The 19,963-nt window shown below is 46.8% G+C and overlaps 1 protein-coding gene across 1 annotated transcript in view; it reads right to left on the reverse strand.

Moving 5' to 3' along the window:
* slit1b (slit homolog 1b (Drosophila)) overlaps positions 1 to 19,963 on the reverse strand; it is a 111,135-nt gene that overhangs the window by 34,593 nt on the left and 56,579 nt on the right. The window contains exons 5-9 of the mRNA XM_035406772.1: positions 11,907 to 11,978; positions 10,574 to 10,645; positions 9,465 to 9,536; positions 7,222 to 7,385; positions 2,338 to 2,482 (exon numbers count right to left, since the gene is read on the reverse strand). Coding sequence (XP_035262663.1) covers positions 2,338 to 2,482; positions 7,222 to 7,385; positions 9,465 to 9,536; positions 10,574 to 10,645; positions 11,907 to 11,978 — 525 coding nt within the window. The remainder of the gene's footprint in view (positions 1 to 2,337; positions 2,483 to 7,221; positions 7,386 to 9,464; positions 9,537 to 10,573; positions 10,646 to 11,906; positions 11,979 to 19,963) is intronic.

Genomic DNA, 19,963 nt, shown 5'->3' on the forward strand with positions numbered 1-19,963 from the left:
TGTGTGTGTGTGTGTGTGACACACTGCAGCTGTTCCACTGCTCTGCTGTACAGGGGAGCCAGGTGATGAATCAGAGGAAGGTTATGGGAATCGATTGGGGTCGGGGGGGGGGGGACCTGCACGGTCGCGTGGGGGGTGGGGGGTGGGGGGGGATTGATTCCCCCGTTCTCAGGAATTAGCGGCCGCTATCTTCAATCAGCCGCGCAAAGAAACAATCTTCTAAAGTAGCCCGCGGCGGATGATCAATGCGTCTCGTTTGATTCATCAGCGATATGCAGGGCTTTAATTAAATGGGGACACACAATGCCATTGTGTGCTATTCACCTCGAGCCGCCTTACAGGAGGCCTTGTAACAGGAGCTGGCTGCCACAGAAGCAGTTGTTGTGTATAAGGCAAGTGTCTTTGGGGATCTTAAAGTGCCACGGAAACTAGCCGTGCAGGAACTGAGGAAACATGACGGGTATATTGTGAGACTGGAGCAGAGACAGAATTGCTTTTCATCACATGAAGAAAAAAAATAAACAATGCAATTCTTTCTTTTAAAAAATTATTACAATGGACACCTAGCTCATTATCGTACAAGTACCCAGTGACATTTTCCTGCATCTTCCTGAAAAATAAATCATTGAAATGAAATGGATTTGATCCTGAAAACTCAAAGATCCACAGTGGACTGTTTGTGTGTGTGTGTGTGTGTATGTGTGCGTATGTGTGTGTGTGCATGTGTGCGTGTGTGTGTGTGAGTCAATAGCACAGACCACACAGTCTCACATGTGGGAGTGTGCAGAGGGATGAGATATAGAAGACAGGCAACAAAAAGATCCATAAATCCCAGTCCCTTTGTGTGCTTTTCCCATTATCTACAGATACTGTATAAAAGGGCTTGTGTGTCTGTGTGTGTGTGTGTATATATAACTGAGAGCACATGCCTCTTTATGTGTGTGTGTATGTGAATATCTGTGCTTGTGTGCATTTAGTCAACATTTCTTTGTTTTAACTCCTATTATTCAATCACTGGCAAACCCACCCCCCTCCCAAAATGTGTTTGCGAAGAGACAGAGAATGTGTATTGATTCCACACGTCCCACGTCAGGCTGGCAATGATAAAGGCGAGGAGAGAGGAACAGCAGTTTGGAAACAGCCTCCAGATACGGGGTGCGGGGGTTGGGGGAGGAGGGGGGGGGGGGGGTGGGGCGGTTTCTGCTGGTAAATGAGCGCTTAGCATCGTGGAGGGGGCACAGGGGGCAACACCCTGCCGGTGTGGGCCTGCTCGTCTTCTCTGACCCACCCCCCCCCCCCCCCCCCCCCCCCCCCCCCCCCACGTCCGCCAACGTCACGCTGGCGCCAGGCAAAGCGCACGCCGCGTCCTGGCGCGAGGAACGACGGCAGTCACAGCCAATAGAAATCGACGAAGCGAGTCGCATCGAGCCAACGGCAGAGAGCCGCGGTTCCCGGCGGAGCCGCGGACGTGGCGCGGGCCCGGCGGGGCCTCGCGTGCAGACGAGCCGCGACGAGGAGGCAGAGCGAGGCGGCGGAGGCCGGGAGGATCTCACGCTCGCGCCCGCGCGGTTTCTGCGAGCGCGGGACGCTTCATCGGCCCGGAGAGCGATGGAGGGAGCTCTGCCAAGAAGACCCGCACGGGGAGCCGGCTCTAAATTTAGGTATGACTTTATACTTCGGGTCTGATAAGAGTTTCAGATGTCCCATGTTGCTGGGAGAGGTTGCTGTGCTTGCCTCCGCCCCCCCACTCTCCCTCCCCTCCTCCTCTCTCTCTCTCCCTCCCCTCCTCCTCCTCCTCCTCCTCTCTCTTTGAAGCCTCTCAGAGGTGATGCATTTCCCCCAAAGAGGGCCGAGAGGACGGGCAGGGGCAGAGCTGGGATTCTGGATCAAACGCGGCGCCGGTTCAGGCTTCCCCTCTCAAGCGCCGAAAAAGGGGTCAGCTTTGTTAATGAGCCATCGAGCCACGAGCAGGTTCCAAAAAAAACGCCTTTCTGAAAGCCGAATCTCAGCCATTTTGTTCGCGAATGTTTTTCCCCTCGGCCCCTCTGATGAATTTCAGAGCAGTTTTTTTTTCTGTAAGGGTTCCTCTGGTCATTCACTTAATGACCGCAGCAGTTTTTTATCATTAATTTCTCATCAGCTGAGGGTCTCTGACCCATGGAACTGAAAGTGAACCTTTTATGCAGATGAGGGGGCGGGGTTGTTCAGGCTCGGGTACTGAGGACGCTTTCGGGCAGAGCCGTCAATGAACTGGCCGACGGATTGATAGGTTGATTGGTTGATTGATTTGATTGATTAAGCCATGTTAAGGCTAAAGGAAACGAGGGCGGGACTTACATCTCGGCCATGCTGTCGGGAAGGTTGGCGGGAATGGCGGTCAGGCCTTTTCCCCTGCAGTCCACGATGTTGCTGGAGCAGGTGCACATGGCCGGGCAGGAGCCAGCCGCCAGGCTGCAGGTCTGCAGGCTTGACTCAGACTGACCTGCGAGTGACATTACATCACAGTGAAAATTCAGCACGCATTACATTCCATTACAGAATACATTCAGGGAACATGTTACGTGAAATTACAGGACACATTGAGGGTACACTAAATGCAGACTGCCCAACCAGTTAGACGCCACATCCAACACACCCCAGTACTAATGGCTGGACTTGGAAGCAATACATTATTGGCTTTCTACTGATGAATAAATCAGACACAGAGAGAAAGAATGTCAGATGGGGGATTACAGTCATTGTGAAGATTCTCATAAATTAATTTTTGCTCACTCAATGGGCAAAAGCATTGAACTCCACAGCTGAATAGCTGCCTCCCCACCTCTCAGTTTAAATGAACAGTTATGACGGCCACCCTGTCATTGATTTACAAATAGAACTATTGGGCAGCCAACGAGCTGAATTTAAGAATTTAGTTTGATTGTTTGATGTTCTCGTGCTGTTAAGTGATTACTGGATTTTGTTATCTTCCCGGTGTTTGTTTTCGTTGATATCCATGCTTGTAAATTTGTCAGTTAGCTAGTGAGTTAGCTGCACTTATTAGCAACATCGGGTCCAGATTGCAAGCAACATCCTTGCCTACTGTAACATCCAACTAAAAATCTAAACAAAAGTATTTGACACTGTCAGCTATGACCACAGCCAGTGTTAGTGCCAGGAATATTGCGGGCATGAGATGTGCTCTCATTTCTGAAGCATCAGTCTCGGTTTCAAGGTTTTAAAAGTGTAAATAATACTCAAAGTATCACAAAGATATTCAATACACTATATTGATTTTTTTTCCTGCAACAATAGAGCAGATGCATTTTCCTGAGTGTAACAAATACATTCGAGAGGTGTTTGTTGCCTTTTGTAAAGTCAGTGTATCCCTCTTTTCACTTTATCCTCATGTCCCTTTTATGTCTGCACATCTGTCCTCCATCACTCTCTCTCTCTCTGCTTCTCCCTCTCTTACTAAAACATATACTGATGATAAAGAATTTATAATAAGGTAGGGAGGAAAATTCGACACCGAAATCTGATTCAATTTTTTCATTTGAACTGAGTCAAAGGCGTAGTGGAGTAAGGGTGCACGTGTGACTGACTATTTACGGACTGGCCCGGAGAGAGCAGAAAACTGACTTCATAAGGGCTCAGTTTGCAGGGGATTTTGGAGTTTTCAGGCATTAATATTTGATGGACTCTCTCTGCGCTCTGGTTTAAGAGACCGTACTGCGGGAGCCTGCTGCTTTATTCATAAAGACAGAAACTCAGAAGACAAGAAGGGAGAGTCTCACCACAGTACCAAGAATACCAAAAATGGCCTTTTCTTCATCTTCCTATTATTATTATTATTATTATTATTATTATTATTATTATTATTATTATTACATTTTTGAATAATAGAGGGGGCATGAAAAAAGTGAAGGATGGCACCAGTCAGGGTAACACAAATTCATAAACTGTGCCTCAGTATCATTCCCACACACATACACATACTACACACACATAGGTAGTGAGAGAGAGAGAGAGAGAGAGAGATAGAGAGAGAGAGAGAGATATTTGGAGAAAGGGGGGGGAGAGAGAGAGTGTGTGTGTGAGAGAGAGATATTTGGAGAAAGAGAGAGAGAGAGAGGGAGAGAAAGAAAGGACTGATCCTGGACAGCAGTCAAGTCCTGCACACCCTGTGTTGTGTGGCTCGGCGCAGCGTGCACACTGAGGGAAAGATTAGCAGCTTAAACCACAGGAGCATGACAGCGAATTCAGTCTCAGTCCAACAGGGTCTCAGCCAGTAACCTCTGCAGCCCACTGCTTCAGCCAGGCAATCAGCCATGGAAACCATTGCCATAGTAACCTGTTCCCAGTAATTGGTGTGCCCTGTGTGCAGCGACAGGCTGGCTTTCTTTATTTCTCTTTCTCTCTCTCTCTCTCTCTCTCTCTCTCTCTCTCTCTCTCTCTCTTTCTTTATCTGTCTTTCTCTCTCTCTCTCTCTCTCTCTTTCTCTGTCTTTCTCTCTCTCTCTCTCTCTCTCTCTACTTTTCCCCTAGTTCAGAATTCTTCATTTTCAAGACAAACAATGAACACATATTGCAGACGTATTGAATGGGAAATCCAGTTTATTCATATCATGCAGTGTATTATTAATAAAGTGAATGTTATTAACAGTTGGTCAGAGACCTGTCAACATTTACAATGCACACCTTCGTAAAAAAGGCAGGTATTATGTGACTGTATCTGAATGTATGCTGTTGGGAGCAGGGTTGGGGGGCTTTTGAGGGACAGCAGTTTGGGGGAGGGGCAGATTTTTCTCAGTTTAGAAAGAGCTAAAGAGGTATCAAGGCCTCAGTCTATAGTTTTTCACAGGAACAATTATTTTGACCCTTGTGTTTCATTTGGGTCAAATTTTAAACTTCTACTAAAAGAGAAATTACACTTTTGAGAGATGTATTTCATAACCTATGACTAAACCAGAGTAAATCATTCATTTTTTGTTTTTTTAATTCCATTTGTTGTTCATCATCTGTATTTTTGTTTCTCCTTTTTGGTTTCATTGAATATAATAAGACTAAAATGAAAACGATAAATATCAATAATCTACAATATGAAAACATCGTTTCATAATAATTTTTCACTGATAAACATGATATATGTTACCCAAGCCTATATAGTAGATTTTGTTTTACTATAAATCTCATCTTTATCACAAATTAACGACACTTTCATTGTTAAATCTGACCTAGCAAAGGTAAAACACAACCATAAGCCATATGTATTGTTTACATTGTTTGGTATTATATTGAGATATAAATATAGTATTATACAGAACACAAAGGTTAAAGTGCCTCTAATGAAGGGCTATAGGGCAAGGGATTTCCTCAGGATTGAAGTGCATAACCGCTAAGTCCAACCTCCAGAGGCCTGAGTGCTGCTTCTCTCAGTCCAGTTTCAATCTCTAATTTATTTTCATATTGCCAACGCTTGTATAGTTGTCATGACAATAGCAATATCGTTTTTACAGGGTAAACTATAAAAATAAATGAATATATTTTGTTTCTGTCTTTAGTGTCACTAAATGTCTCTCAGTCTATGGCAGGCAGAAGTGTATTGTACTGCCAGGATCATGCATCTTCCGCTCCTAGGAGACTGGAAATGTTCTCATTATGAGGAAGATTCAATAAATTTGGGCAAATTTGTGTAATTTTATGAAAAGAAAATGTATCTTTTTTTCCGTATTTTGTGCATTTCTCTGTCTCGATCTCTCTTTGCTGGCATTGTGAGCGCAGCCTTTCCTCTGTTGGAAGCCAAGTCTGCCTGTGGTGGCCAGTTTGTACAGCCAAACTGTGCTCACTGAGCCTCTACGGTGAGTATTTTTCCAGGTTTCGTATTTTTGGCCATGATTAGATAAACTGCCAAAATGTATTGTCTTTTTAGGGCCAGATAGCAATTAAGTTTATTTTGCATTTGTGTTGGAGTGTTCCAGTCGTTGATATAATTTTATTTACGCCCTGCTATAATTTGGTTCACTCTAATTTCCTGTTTTTATGGTGCTGTCCTGAGGCTGATTTGTGTTAGTAGTAGGTGTTCATGCAGCAAGCCTCGAGACCAACTGACCGAGGGGATTTTTAAAAGTGTTCAGCTCTTGGCATTTCAGGGATTTGTAATGGATTTGTAATGGGTTGGGGTCGCTGTGGTTTAGATGTTGCCAAAACGTAATTGCTGTTTTTTCAGTGTTGAAAAAAGTAGATATATTCTGTCTGAAGTATTTTTGTAATTAAGTGAGACTGTGTGTGGAAGGAAGGTATAGTATATGGATTTAGCTGCCAGTGTAACACAGGCAAGGGTTCTCTTTCTTATCTTGCTGGTCTTCCCTCTGTTCCTCTCTCTCTCTCTCAGTTCAATTCAAAATGCTTTATTGGCATGACATACTTCAATATATTCTGTCTCCTTCCCTCTCTCTCTTTCTCCCTCTCTTTCGAACACAGAGGAAGGACAGCTAGCTGAAAAGCCCGAGGCTCTCCAGTGTTCTGCCAAGCTCCCTCCAAATATTACACCAATCTCATCACCCTCGCCACAGACCAGCCCACCCGAAATACAACGCAGGTGTCCTACCACAGATCTGCCCCCACTCCCCGCCCCAAACCAGGGAGACTCAATGAGCACCAGCCTAATCACCAGCTTCATTTCATTTCTCACGACTTCAGGATATGTGTGCGTGTCTGTGGGGGGGGGGGGGGGGGGGGTGTCATTTGCATGTATGGACACATGGATTCATTGAGTAGTGGGTAGTATCTGTATGTACAGGTGTGTGTGTGTGTATGGTGTGTGTGTGCATGCGTGCATGGATGTGTGTGTGTGTGTGTATGTACGTAGGCATACACACACGCGTATGTATGGACAATCCATTGAGTAGTGGGTAGTATCTGTATGTACAGATGTGTGTGTGTGTGTGTGTGTGTATGGTGTGTGTGTGTGCGTGCGTGCATGGATGTGTGTGTGTGTGTGTGTGTATGTACGTAGGCATCTGCTCACATACATATGTGTGTTTTACTATGTGTTGTGTCATTGGGTTTTAGTTTTAGTTTATAGTTCATTTGGTAGGGACAATGCAAGTTAACACAGTACCACTTCAACTCGTTACAAACAAGTCGATGTAACTGATGTACCGCATACAGACATTATAGCTATTGCCAGTTTCCAACTCCTGTCCCTAGTTAGGCTTTTAAGGCGGGGGTCACGTCTTACCTGAGCAGGAAAACTCGTGTTTCTGGATCTCGGCCACGTTGAGCCCCCGGAGCTGCGGGGGGGAGGTGCACTGGGTGAACAGGCCGACGGTGGGCCTCTGGCGCAGCCACTGGGACAGCCAGGCCAGGTGGCAGTCACAGTGCAGCGTGTTGGAGTGAAGCCGACTGGAACACAGAGACAGAGACACAGATAAGACCAGGGTGCATGTGAATGTCCGTGTGTATGTGTGCGTGTGTGTGTGTGTGTGTGTGCGTATGTGTCTGTGTGTGTGTGTTTGCATGTGTCTGTATGTATGTGAGGGTACTTGATTGTGCCAGTGTGTGTGTGTGTGTGTGTGTGTGTGTGTAAAGCTCTGTAGTGTTTTGCCAAAAACCTTTTTAAAAATTCACATTCTCAACACCCTCACATGCTCCCCAACGACATATACACTGCAGGTGTTCCGCCAGAGATGTGCCCAAACAGGGAGACATGTCAGCCCACAATCTAATCATCACTTGCAAATGAGTGAGAGAGTGTGCAAGTGTGGTCACCAGTGCATTCCAATTACCACATGAGGCACTGTCATTCTGCCCTGGAGCAAAACACTGTACTGATTTCATTAGACACTGGAATGTAATCAGTATCTCCGTGGATTTCAATGGATAACATGTAGAAATATGCAGTATGAATGATGTAGTCGTGAATAAGAAAACACAAGGTAAGAAATGTGTGTGTGTGTGTGTGTGTCCGTGTCTGTGTGTTTGTGTAAACCCTTAGTTTACCTGCAGAGAGATGACAACGATTTCTTTTGCCCTGCTGGCTCAGATCCAACATCGTTGGAGATTGTAAGCGCTGTGTGTGTGCACGTGCATGTGTGTGTGTGTGTGTGTGTGTGTGTGTGAGCGTCTCCAGGCTGCTACAGTAACCAGCCCAGACCTCCACCCCCTAAGGTTTAGTATTCCCTCAAAAGGGAAGGTGAGTCTCTGCCCCAGTCACTGTTCTACCTTTATACAAATCTGCATGACATGCGCATTAACTCTCTTAGTCCGCATGGGCACTGCAAACACACACACCTACGCGCACACGCACACACACAGACCCAACGACCCTCCCCCTAGACAGACACACACACACACAGAAATCCCCATGTCTGGATCTCATTTACTGAACTATTCAAGCCTATTCTTCTTCAATGAGATTATCTTGCCACGTCTCTCCCCTAAATCATCCAGTTCACAGAACGTTTCATTCAGAAAATGGCTGAGAGTGCGGTAACCCACCTACCTCCCCAGCCCACCCTCCGAAAAGAGAGAGACGGGGTTCATTACCATAGCAACGATCACATTAGTCATTTTCTGAGGCATCGCTGTGACATTTGTGACACAAATTTTAATATTATATCAGTTTCACTAAATATCTGCAGACAATGGGAGCGTCTTTCCCCCTCTGATTCTTGGTTGTTTTCCACTTCTTCTGGGAGCGGAATGGGGAAATAGTTTCTGGCTTTCCTAAAATCCCCACAGTCCCCAGTGTGGCTGATGGCACCAGACCAAGCCTCCTGGCCCCTGACTTGCAGATTGGCGGTTTTGGGTTTCAACGGTACGGAACCCCCCCTGACTTGTCGGCTTTGCCCACAGTCCGCTGGCAGAAATGTTTGGGGACAACTGGGTTTTTGGGTATTTGCGTGAAAAGTAACAAAGAGTTGTAAATAAAATACGGAGAAATAAAATAAAAGAGGGAAGGGTGTAGATGGGAATTTCCCTCGAATCATGACTGGGGGAGGGCGATAATAAACCTGTCCCATCCTAACAAAGTGGTCCTGCAGGAATTAAACGTTGCCGATAAATTTTAAAAATAAATAGTTCATCCCCTGGGAAGTGAACTGGTTTGAGAGACAGCCAATGTGAATGTGTAATCCATTATAGCATTTATGGTTAATTTAAATTTCTAAATTGCTGCAGATTTGTATTTTTTATTTTTGGACTACTGGATGTACTCCTGTATTACATGAGACCACAATTATCATACTAAACGGATTGCCATCTTGTGACCCAGGTCTGTGGCTGTACAATGAAACCCTCAGTGAGCGTAGGTCAGAGGTCAGACCTGCTGTGCGTGCACACGCTGGTAAGAGCTCTGATTGGTGGCATTCTGTGGGGAAACTGTGAGTGTGACGGGACTGGCTAGCTGGTAGTGAGAGGTGATATACAGTAATGTAGAAAGGCTGGGAGGTCAGGAGGTCACAGATGGCAGAGGTCACTCACAAGGTGCGCAGCTTGGGCATGTGGTTGAAGCTGGAGACGGGGATGCTGCTGATGTTGTTGTTGTTCAGGGTCCTGCAGAAATATAACACACACACACGCACACACACGCACACACAAAGAGATGTCAGATTTAGGGCCCTCCCCTCCCCAAGGCCACCATGCCACTCTGTTTGACAGAGAGATTCCAGCACCTGCCAGCTGGTTTCAGAACCAGTCAGGCTGAACCAGACTGTCTGTCCCAGCCCATCACCCCCTGGCACCGGTACCAGCCCAATGGAGCAGAACAGCACATGCCCCCCCGCCCACCGTACATCCTACTGTCTCCCACCTTTCACCACAGCACCATATCCTCCCCCCAAGTCAGTTAGGATGCAGGATACCTCTTCTGGCTTCATGCTTCTCCTCTGGGACCACTACCTCTCTCCTTCTCTCCCTCTCTCTCTTGGTCTCTCACATTCTTTCTTCCCGTACAGACCATGAATGCAGAGCATGAACAAAAACTGAACACAGATGATGCACGCAGGCACAGGCCAGGGGCTCCGCCCCTTTAGAGTCCACGCGTCTGACTGTCCATATGGGGGGGCGGGGACACGGCCTAGTCAGGCTGGGCTGGCACCGCCTCCGGGCAACTGGAAGTGATTACGGGTGCGAACCACGTGAGCCCGCCCCCTCCCCTCCCACCCCACCCCACCCCACCCCACCCACACCTGACTCCTCTGGTCTCTGGTCCCCAGCTGCAGCCTGCAGACAGCAGGCCACTTTAATCAAGCACGTCCAAAATCGCGCTTGTGTCTGTGTGTCGCGGCGGGGGGCCAATCACAGTGCAGTCTGCTCCCTGGCAAGCGTGCCGGGCAGAGCCACTTCACTCGTAGCAAAGGCTGGAACATTACCCGGAGTAATTAGAGCCATCGGATAGCGCCCGCGAGGGCCGCTGCAGATGTGACTGTGCATTAAGGTCTTATCCCCTTTCAGGAAGGGCTCGCAGAGCAGCTGTACCCGGCCCGCTTTCCTGCCCTACGGGAGGGTGTCTTGTCGGTTGTTTTGAGCGAAGGTGCGCTGTGGCAGAACGAACCCCCTCCCTAACCCCGCGACAGACAGGTCATACTTACAGAACCTCCAGGCCCCTCATCGCCCGGAACGCCCCCTCCTCAATGCAGCCGATGTGGTTCTTGTCCAGCTGTCTGTAGATGCATACACGGAACACAGGCGTGTGCACACACACACACACACACACACACACAAAGAGATTAAGGCTGCCTTATTCAGAACATAAACATACACAACCCAATAAAAAACCTACAGTGACATCCAAACACAAATTCAAAAACATACCAGTCAACAAACATAAATACACACAGAAACACATACGCACACACACACACACGTACACAACCACACACACACCAGCATAGATTCACAAAAATAAACAAAGGCCTGGAAGACTCAGAGATGGATGCAAACACATTTACAGACCCTTATTCAATCTCTTCACAGGCGCTTCGCAGGCTCACAGGCACTTGGAAAAATCAATACGCACTTAAAATATGGCTTCAGTAAGGGAAACCACGATAGCACGGATAGCCAGAATTCATAGCCTTCTGAAGCTTTCATTATTTATTGAGCACCTGTGGACAGTTATTATTGCCTTAAGCTTCACATAATTGAGAGTGAGCGATACACCTGCTAAATTGACTTTCTGAGATGTATGTTACGACCTATGTGTGTACGTATGAAGGAAAGTCAATTGCTATATTGAGGCAGTTCATTCTTACAATATAACCAGCACCGATAAAAATGAATTCTCTGTTCGTATTAAGAAAGGTAACTTATCACACAAACAAAAATGTGGAGTTCGTCACTGCATACTGAATTGACTGGGATTATGCTCCACTTTGTGTGCATGTTTGTGCCTGTGTGTGTTCTCTGAGATGAAGGCACCGAGCAGTCTCACATGTGTAACACATTGCGCTGCAGTTTGATCCACTGTAAGGTCAATTAGGCTGTTGGCTTTTAAACATGAAGCTGTCTGAAGTTCTCATTCTGTCGTATAAGTGGAGTCCATTGTGTCTTGACTTGCCGACAGGCCACAATTGAAAACATTTAAGGTTTCGGGTGTTTTATCCCACTCTTGTGCGAGCAGCAGTTGATATAGTGGTAATATGAGAGTGAGGCTACATAAACGTTATAACGGGCCGATTTTATTGTGCTGTCAATCGCAGACTCTTAAGAACCAATCTGAGGATTGTGTTCTCTACTGAAAAGCATTAGGTTTTGGTTTCTATCAAAAGAGTCAGTGACAGCATACAGTCCTGGCCATTTTGGGAGTTAAGAAAGATTAATTAATGCATCGTGCTCAGAACACCTGCCGCAACACAATGAGGAGTGTGCCTTTCCACTGTTGACGCCCCCTGCAGGTTCTATAGTGCGGGTACGTATGCTCACAGGTTCTTGATGTCCGTTGCTCCACGGAAGGCCTTTCTGGGGATTGCCTGGATCCCGTTCTCACTCAGGTCCCTGCAGAGACAGAAAGTACTGTCGGGTCAAAACAGTGAAACACACACTGTACCTGCACACATACCCTTGCACACGCAAAGATTAAACAGCAACTCAAACCCACCCTCAGTCACCCGTGCATAGTACATACCCATACACATGCATGGCGCACACACACACACACACACACACACACACAGACACACACACATGGACAGGGCAGCCAGGGGGCCATTGATAATCATAAAACTCAAGAGGTATGTGAAAAAACAACATAACCTCCAGTGTGCATTCAGCACAGATCTGTCTCCCCCCATTTTTGAGTTGAAGTTTATAAAGACGCTACGCAGATGCGCCGGTGTACAGCGCAAGCTTTTTAACTCACGCTCCTACAGCGTGCTCAAGGGATGGGGTGAAAGATCTTGATTTGGTAGAGACAGACACGTCTCCGCGCTGCAACCCCTCTCGAGAACGAGAAGAGTAGGCTCGTCTGCCATTTCTCCAGAGCCTGGATTCTTAACCATACTCTTCCTCAAAGCCTTCAGCTCCCTGCTAATCACACAGCTAAACATGGTTTGTCAGAGAGCCACGTTATTTTGTGAGAGTCTGCTGAAGAGGAAAAACTCCCTGCACAGATCCCAAGCAGGGAGCTATTCTATTGCATCTGTAATCCAAAGGGAATGCACACGCAGTGGATAGACAGAGAGAAAAATAAAAAGAGAAAAAAAGAGAAAGAGGTAGGAAGGAGAGAGAGAGACCAACAAGAAAGAAAAGCCTCGCCAACTAAAACCACACACCTGCCTTCCACACACACTCTCTCTTACAACACAATTACACACATATTTCAGACAGCAGCTGATGCCCTCCTAACAAGCGCACAATGGGACGCTGACACAGTGCTCGATGCCGGAAGCACGTTGGCGTGTTTGATGGAAGTCGTCGCACCTCATTCTCTCCCGCCATGGTGATCATTAGACCTTTCAAAACAGCATTTCTGAGATGTGTTTCGACACGCAGAGTGCACGCAGGGGGCTACAGGCATACCACGGCTTAATGGCGTTGTATTGTACCACATCATCCGCGATGTGTGCTGTCTCGCCAAGCATTTATAGCGTCATCGCAGTAAACCCTGAGTTTGTATTTAACAGCACAGCTCACTTAAAAGATATCATAAAATGCAAACAGACAGCCTTAAATAAACTACTGATGAGATTCCGGTTAGCACAAAGGGACCGCATTCCTCCTAACAGATACCTGCTTAACCCATTCAGACGCGAGCGCACACACAACCACATTCGTGCACACGCTCAAAGATGCGCACATGCACACGCACACACACAAGCCCCACTGACCGGCTGACGGTCAGGAGAGTTTGCGGCGTGTAAGGTCAGAGGTCAAGGAGTGGGCGCAGACACAGTAGCCGCGGCGTGACCCGTCTGATCAGATCACCGGACGCCGGGCCTGAGGGCCGGTGGGGCTGGTTTCCAGAAGGGACCCTGTCGCCGGGGCCTTGAGTGACGCACTTTAATGCACCTATGATATGAACGCACTGCGAGTCACCCTGGCTGAGAGCGCAGTGATGACAGCGTAATTGAATTCCACGGCAGAGAGGTTTGCCAGCGATATAAGCAACCGCGAGGGGGGGGAGAGAGCAGCGCAATGCACTAATCACTGCTAATAAGCCGTCGCTTTAACAGCTACCCTCTGCTTCAGCATATTGGTCTTGTAATCGCTGCACAATGTCTGTTGCATTACAACTGACTTTGTCTAAAAAAAAAAAAATGCTGCCTGTAATTCGGGATCCTTTATTGCATTTTTTTTCAGTCATTTATTTTATTTGTTCACACCGCATTTATTTAACGTGCCGAGAACTGATATGTTTCCGTGGAAGAGAACCTCGAACAATGGCTCCACATGCACCTCTCTCCTCGCTGTTATGCAATGAAATGAATATTACCGTTATAAAGGCAGATCACACATCCTGCAGGCAGGAGAGAGAGACACAGAAGAGAGAGGAGTGAGAAAGAGAGAGGTGAGAGAAAGGAAGAGGCATAGATAGAGTGAGAGAATGTTAGGGGAGAAATGACACAATGGGATGTCTTAAAATGCAGCCTACAGGAAGGGAAAAAAATGGCCCAGCTTGGCAGTCCTAAGCCCATGTTAATGGCAGCAGTGTGCGACTGGCTGGAGTTGACAGCGGTTTGAACAAAACCAGCCCCTCCCCCCTCCCGCCGTCGCCCACCATCACTGGGGGCCCAAATAAGTGTCCGGGGAGGAGACAGCGGGACGGTCCGAGGCACTAAATCAGGTGGCGTCTCCGTCACTCCCAAACACGCAACCCCACCACCAGATTCTCATGGTTTCGGTCTGGAGACAGAGGCTTCCAAGTTTATTGACTTTCTTCACTGAGAGCCAACAACCAGATTCAGAAATGAACCAGCCCCCAGTGTGTCTGTATGTGTGTGTGTGTGTGTGTGTGTTTATATGTGCATGTGCATGTCTGTGCACATGTGTGTGCATGTGTGTGTGTGCGTGCGCGAGTGTGTGTGTGCGCGTGCCAGCGTGTGTATGTGCGTGTGGGTCTGAGCATGTTTTTTTTTTAATGCACGCATCTTTAAAAAGCAAAACAGGACATAGCTGTGGGAGGCCATGCTGTGGTTTTCATATTTTTTGAGAACGCAGCATGCTGGAACGGCTGCAAGTTACGCTCCGAGCGCCCAGAATATGACCTGGAATATACATTTTGAGAATGCCATTAATTCCTTATGGAAATTGCAACGATCTGTGGAAAATGTCCAGGGCAGGGAAGAGGACAGGCTGGAAGAGGCTGCTGGAGATCTCCATTGGCCCGGTGTCACTGAACAGCTCTCATGCCATCTGGATCGCTGTGGATCTGAACTGCCCTGACCAGCAATGTCCAAAGAGTCAATATCTACACATGCATTTCATACAGTAAACACAGCCACACACAAGGACAAACACATAAAACACACAAACACATGCTCAGAGATACACAAACTCAAATATACTTCACCCATAATTGTGCACACAAACACACAAACATATTATTAAGGATATAGAACACTCAGGTCTAATTGATTTTAATCTCGAAGAGACTTTCTGGTAAAACAGAAATCAGAATTGTACACATGCACACGCGTACTGTACACACACACACGCACACACACACACACACACACACACACACACACACACACGACTGGTTTGAAGAATAAGTCAGGCTCCCACTATTGATGCCCAACATTATCAAGGTGAGTGGTTTGGGGGAGCCCCACAGGCGCCCCATAATGTACGCAGGCAGCAAGGAGAGCGGAACTAATTGGCCGAGGGTTAATGGTTCGAGAAGCAGACCCCCACAGGGGGTGGAACTGCAGGTTATCAGATCTCTGCTCTGGAAACCAACAGCAGATGGCATTAAGTTACTTGGGCAAAGCTGCCCCCCAAAAAAGCAGGCCTCTGTTAGACTCCTAATTGCCTGTTTGGACTTTTTTCATGGGCTAAGAGCTGTTCCATTAACAAATGGGGTACTCCTCTGGGCTATGCTATTTCATTTGGGGTACCCCTCTGAGTTCTTATTTCATATGATGTGAAGCCTGGAGTTGTACTGTTTCACACAGGGTACACAGCCTTACTATTGCAAATCAGGTACACCACTGAGCTGGACCAATGTGGTGGGGAAGCAGAGGGCAGGGAGTGATGCATCATAAGACATTAGTTTGTCACCCAAAGGAGGGTTTCAGTCAACAGGGCAACTTCCGCCTCATTGCTCACTATGGACTGACTGGACACCTTTAACACAACCAGTGACATCACTCAAGCTGCACGGGGCTCTGGGACCTGGGGACAGTTAGGTGAAGAAAGACAGGGGAGACAGAGCATCCTGCCCAGTGTCTGGGTGTAGGGTAGTCAGCGCTGTTTTAACAGCATCCTGTTTGTTTTTTTTTTGCATGAAAGTTAATTAAACTGTGCCTGGCAGTATATGAGACCTCTGCATCGAAGGTAGTGATTCACGGTGAGTCACATTACAGGGAGGATTCCTTGGTTAGCAAAGAGAGAAAGAAAAATAAAATGAAAAGGGATCTGCAGTGCTGGTCCTTGCTGATCCACACCATTACCGTTCAGATCGCATCTTATCTTACACCGCATAACTATCTCAACGACTTCCCCTCCAGGTCCACATGCCAGCAGCCAGACTGAGTGGGGAGGGTTTTGGGGTTGCGGGGTTGGCTCTATAATGGAGTCATCCCTGGAGACCGATGGTCAAGCTCTGGGTGCCAGAACGGTGTCTGGCAGGCTTCCACGCGGTCGCTAAACCACAGCGCACAACACAATGGAGTCCATAGGACCGCAACTTCCACAGGATTTCACAACTGAGCTTTACTATCTAAATGTGGGCTGACTTCATTCACACGCTCAGCGTATAAATTAGATGAATTAAACCTAATTTTAATGTGTTGATTTGGTCTTGTGACTGGGGGTGTGAGGGATTGGAGAAAACAAACACAACAAAGTCGTATTGTGGTATAATGTGTGGACTCAGGGCTTTTGCAAATACTTTCAATATGATCCAGGCTCTCAGGCCTTGTCTTTATCCCATAGAGTCCGATCCCAGCAGTGGCCCCCCTGTCAGTACACCATGTTCCTATCCCTGCCCTAGGGGCCCTGGAGAAGGGACACCTGAGACAATGAGCCTGCAGCACAGCTAAAGAACCTAGGGCCTGCAGCATAGAGCATAGCTAAACAACACAGGGCCTGCAGCACAGAGCACATCTAAAGAATGCAGGGCCTGCAGCACAGAGCACATCTAAAGAATGCAGGGCCTGCAGCACAGAGCACAGCTGAAGAATACAGGGTCTGTAGCACAGAGCATAGCTAAAGAACACTGGACCTGCAGCTGAATGAAGGAACACAGGGCCTGCAGCACAGTTAAAAAACATAGGGCCTGTAACATAATAAAGAACACAGGGCCTACAGCACAGCTATAGTGGACAGCAGCTACAGAACAGGCTACTGAACACAAGGTCTGTAGCATAGTAAAAAAACACACAACCTACAGCACAACTATAGAACACAGCACCTGCAGAACAGGCTACTGAACACAGGGTTTGTAGCATAGCCACAGCAAACCATAACCACAGTACAATCTTCAGAGCACAGTGAGCATAGCACATATTTAATATGCTTTAAAATACATACTTTAAATACTAACTCTTTAGTTATCTGTAAAACTTCAAAAACACTCTTGTAGATCTGTGAGCAAACATTATTAACCAAAACGCAAAATCATATGACAATTTTGTTCTTAATATATGTGAAAATAGGTGCTTCTTTTACAGTGTGACTATGTATAAAAAGGCCTGTATTTCTTAAACAGATCACTCGACATGGATGTAATACCCTCAAATTAAAGCTGACAGTCTACACTTTAATCTTTAATTGGATTTGAAATTAAACATATTCATTGTTTCATTTCCAATGCAATGTGTGAGGGAACAGAGCCAAAACAACATATAGTGTGCCACTGTCCAAATACTCATGCAATGCACTGTAAAACTGTCTATCTTCTGTACGTATTTGATTGGCGTCAAAATAGTTAAAGCATTTTTCCAGGCCTGGATCATAGTGCTACCTAAAGAACTTGATGACCACGGTATGACCTAAAGAACACTGTGACCGCAGCATGACCTAGAGAATAGCATTTTTTAAATTGACTGGTCTCCGTTCACCGTTTGGCAGTCATGCAAAAATCCTGGCGTGCAATCTTGTGTCTCCCAAGACAACCTTGGGAGCAGGGGGTAGGGGGACTGATTTCTCCCAAAGATAGTCTGAACCTTGTCCCTGACCTTTCACCTTTGACCATTATGCCTCGGGCTTTCATTGCCCGGTAATAGAAATTCATTTTATCACACAGAGGGTATCTGTCTCCACGCTCCTCTCTCTAGCTCTGAGCGCCTGTCTTAATCTCAATGACACTGCACAAAAAGGACCACTGAAAATTCCCATTTCACTCTGTTTTGTAGTAATCTGTGCTGTTGTCCCAGTGCTAAAAGATACAGGATTCACTTATACACAGCCTGTAGCTCTCATCTTCTCTAGCTCCAGTGGTGGTTTTACAATCACTTTAAATATACCTTCTGCAAGCTGCTGTGGCTAAATTGTCAAGCAATGTTTTCAACAACTTCTGAGCATCTTCTTTCAGCTTCTTTCATGCAGTTCTGAAACTGGCCTGTGGGGGAGCTCTTGCTGGAAGGCCTGTAGACACAATTAGTTTTTCTTTGTGTGGCCATGATTGAAAACAGCAACTCTCTTCTTACAGCAATGAATGGATAAACTTCAGAGCACGTGTAAATATACCCCCAAGCCACAGGATTTGACGCCAGCCCCACAGCGCTTACAAAGGTTTATGTCAGCATTATAGTGTGTAATCCCTGTACAATCTCAACAATAAAATCCCACAGGCTTGCTAAAGCTTGGCAAAAAGAGGGGGGCGAAAACATGGCGACAAGAGAATGGAGACTGAGGCTTGAGAAACACACACACATACACACATGCACACACACACACACACTCATTTACACACACACATTTACACACACACACACATACACAGACACACGCGCTCACGCACGCAGGCACACGCACACACACACACACACAAAAATCACTCTTTTTCTGCTCCATTTCCAAAGACGGTCAGGGGCAGTGAACCCCTCATCCACCCAGCCAGACTGTGAGAGCCTGAGAGGAAGTCAGCCAGCCGGGAGAGAGAGTGAATGAGAGAGAGAGAGAGAGAGAGAGAGAGAGAGAGAGAGAGAGAGAGAGAGAGAGAGAGAGAGAGAGAGAGAGAGAGAGAGAGAGAGAGAGAGAGAGAGAGAGAGAGAGCGAGCAGTGCTGACTGAGACCCCTGCTGACATGCCATTGGCTCCCAGGACATGGCCAATTGAACACGACACCAAACCACTTTTATCAGACAAACACATACATTCACACAAACTCCCCTAAAAAGACATTCTTACAAATTCCAGAACACACATATACCTTTCCCCCAAAAAAACCTTTATAAACATACACATGCAGACACACAACTACAAGCATACTGATGTAAACATACACTCTCACAGACACACAGACACACACACACAGATATCACTGAACCTGGACAGAACATGGTTGGGAAGACTTAATTTCCAATGATATTGGTTTTGAGGCAGCAGGGAAAAGGAAATCACTGTCACCTTGATGCAGGTAAATGAAGATACACAGACACATGCACACCATACGCACACATACTCCAATAAACAAAATACATACACAGGTGCTCACACAAACTCATACACACTCATATGTCTGTGTACACATACGTGCATACACACACGCACACGCACACACACACACACACACACACACACGCATGCACACACACAGCTCTCAGTGTTGTTGTGCAGCTAGGTATCGGCGTACAGTACAAGGCGCTGATTGGAGCATGTGATTTATGAGCTGGAAGGTTGGAATGCTGGGTTCTGTGCAGGAGAGAGGGAGGGTCCAGTTCACCTCCCCAGCAGTGGTCTGGACTCTGTCAGCCACTGCAAACCCAGGCCATGCTCCCCACCCCACCCCAGGGCATGATGGGATACATCCTGACCTGTATGATTGAGTGATGCCAGGTAACAGACAAAATGAGTGGCCCACAGTACACAGTAAACTGACTGTGTGAACCCGTGGGCCTGTTCCAGCCAAGTTCTCAATCCATTTGTGTGTGTGCGTCTGTATGTGTACATGGGCATGTGAGTATGTATGAATTTGTATAGGTATGTTTATCTGTAGAGGCGCATGTGAGTATGAGTGTGCATGTATCTGTGTATGTATATGATTGCGTGTGCTTGTGGGGGTGCATTTTCTGAGTGCTGTGTGTGTGTGTGCGTGTATGTGTGTAAGCCTGCATTTGTATACATATGTTTGTGTGAGTGCATATGCTTGCTGCTCTA

The sequence above is a fragment of the Anguilla anguilla genome, chromosome 2 (assembly GCF_013347855.1).
Source record: "Anguilla anguilla isolate fAngAng1 chromosome 2, fAngAng1.pri, whole genome shotgun sequence".
Classification (NCBI taxonomy): Eukaryota; Metazoa; Chordata; class Actinopteri; order Anguilliformes; family Anguillidae; genus Anguilla; species Anguilla anguilla.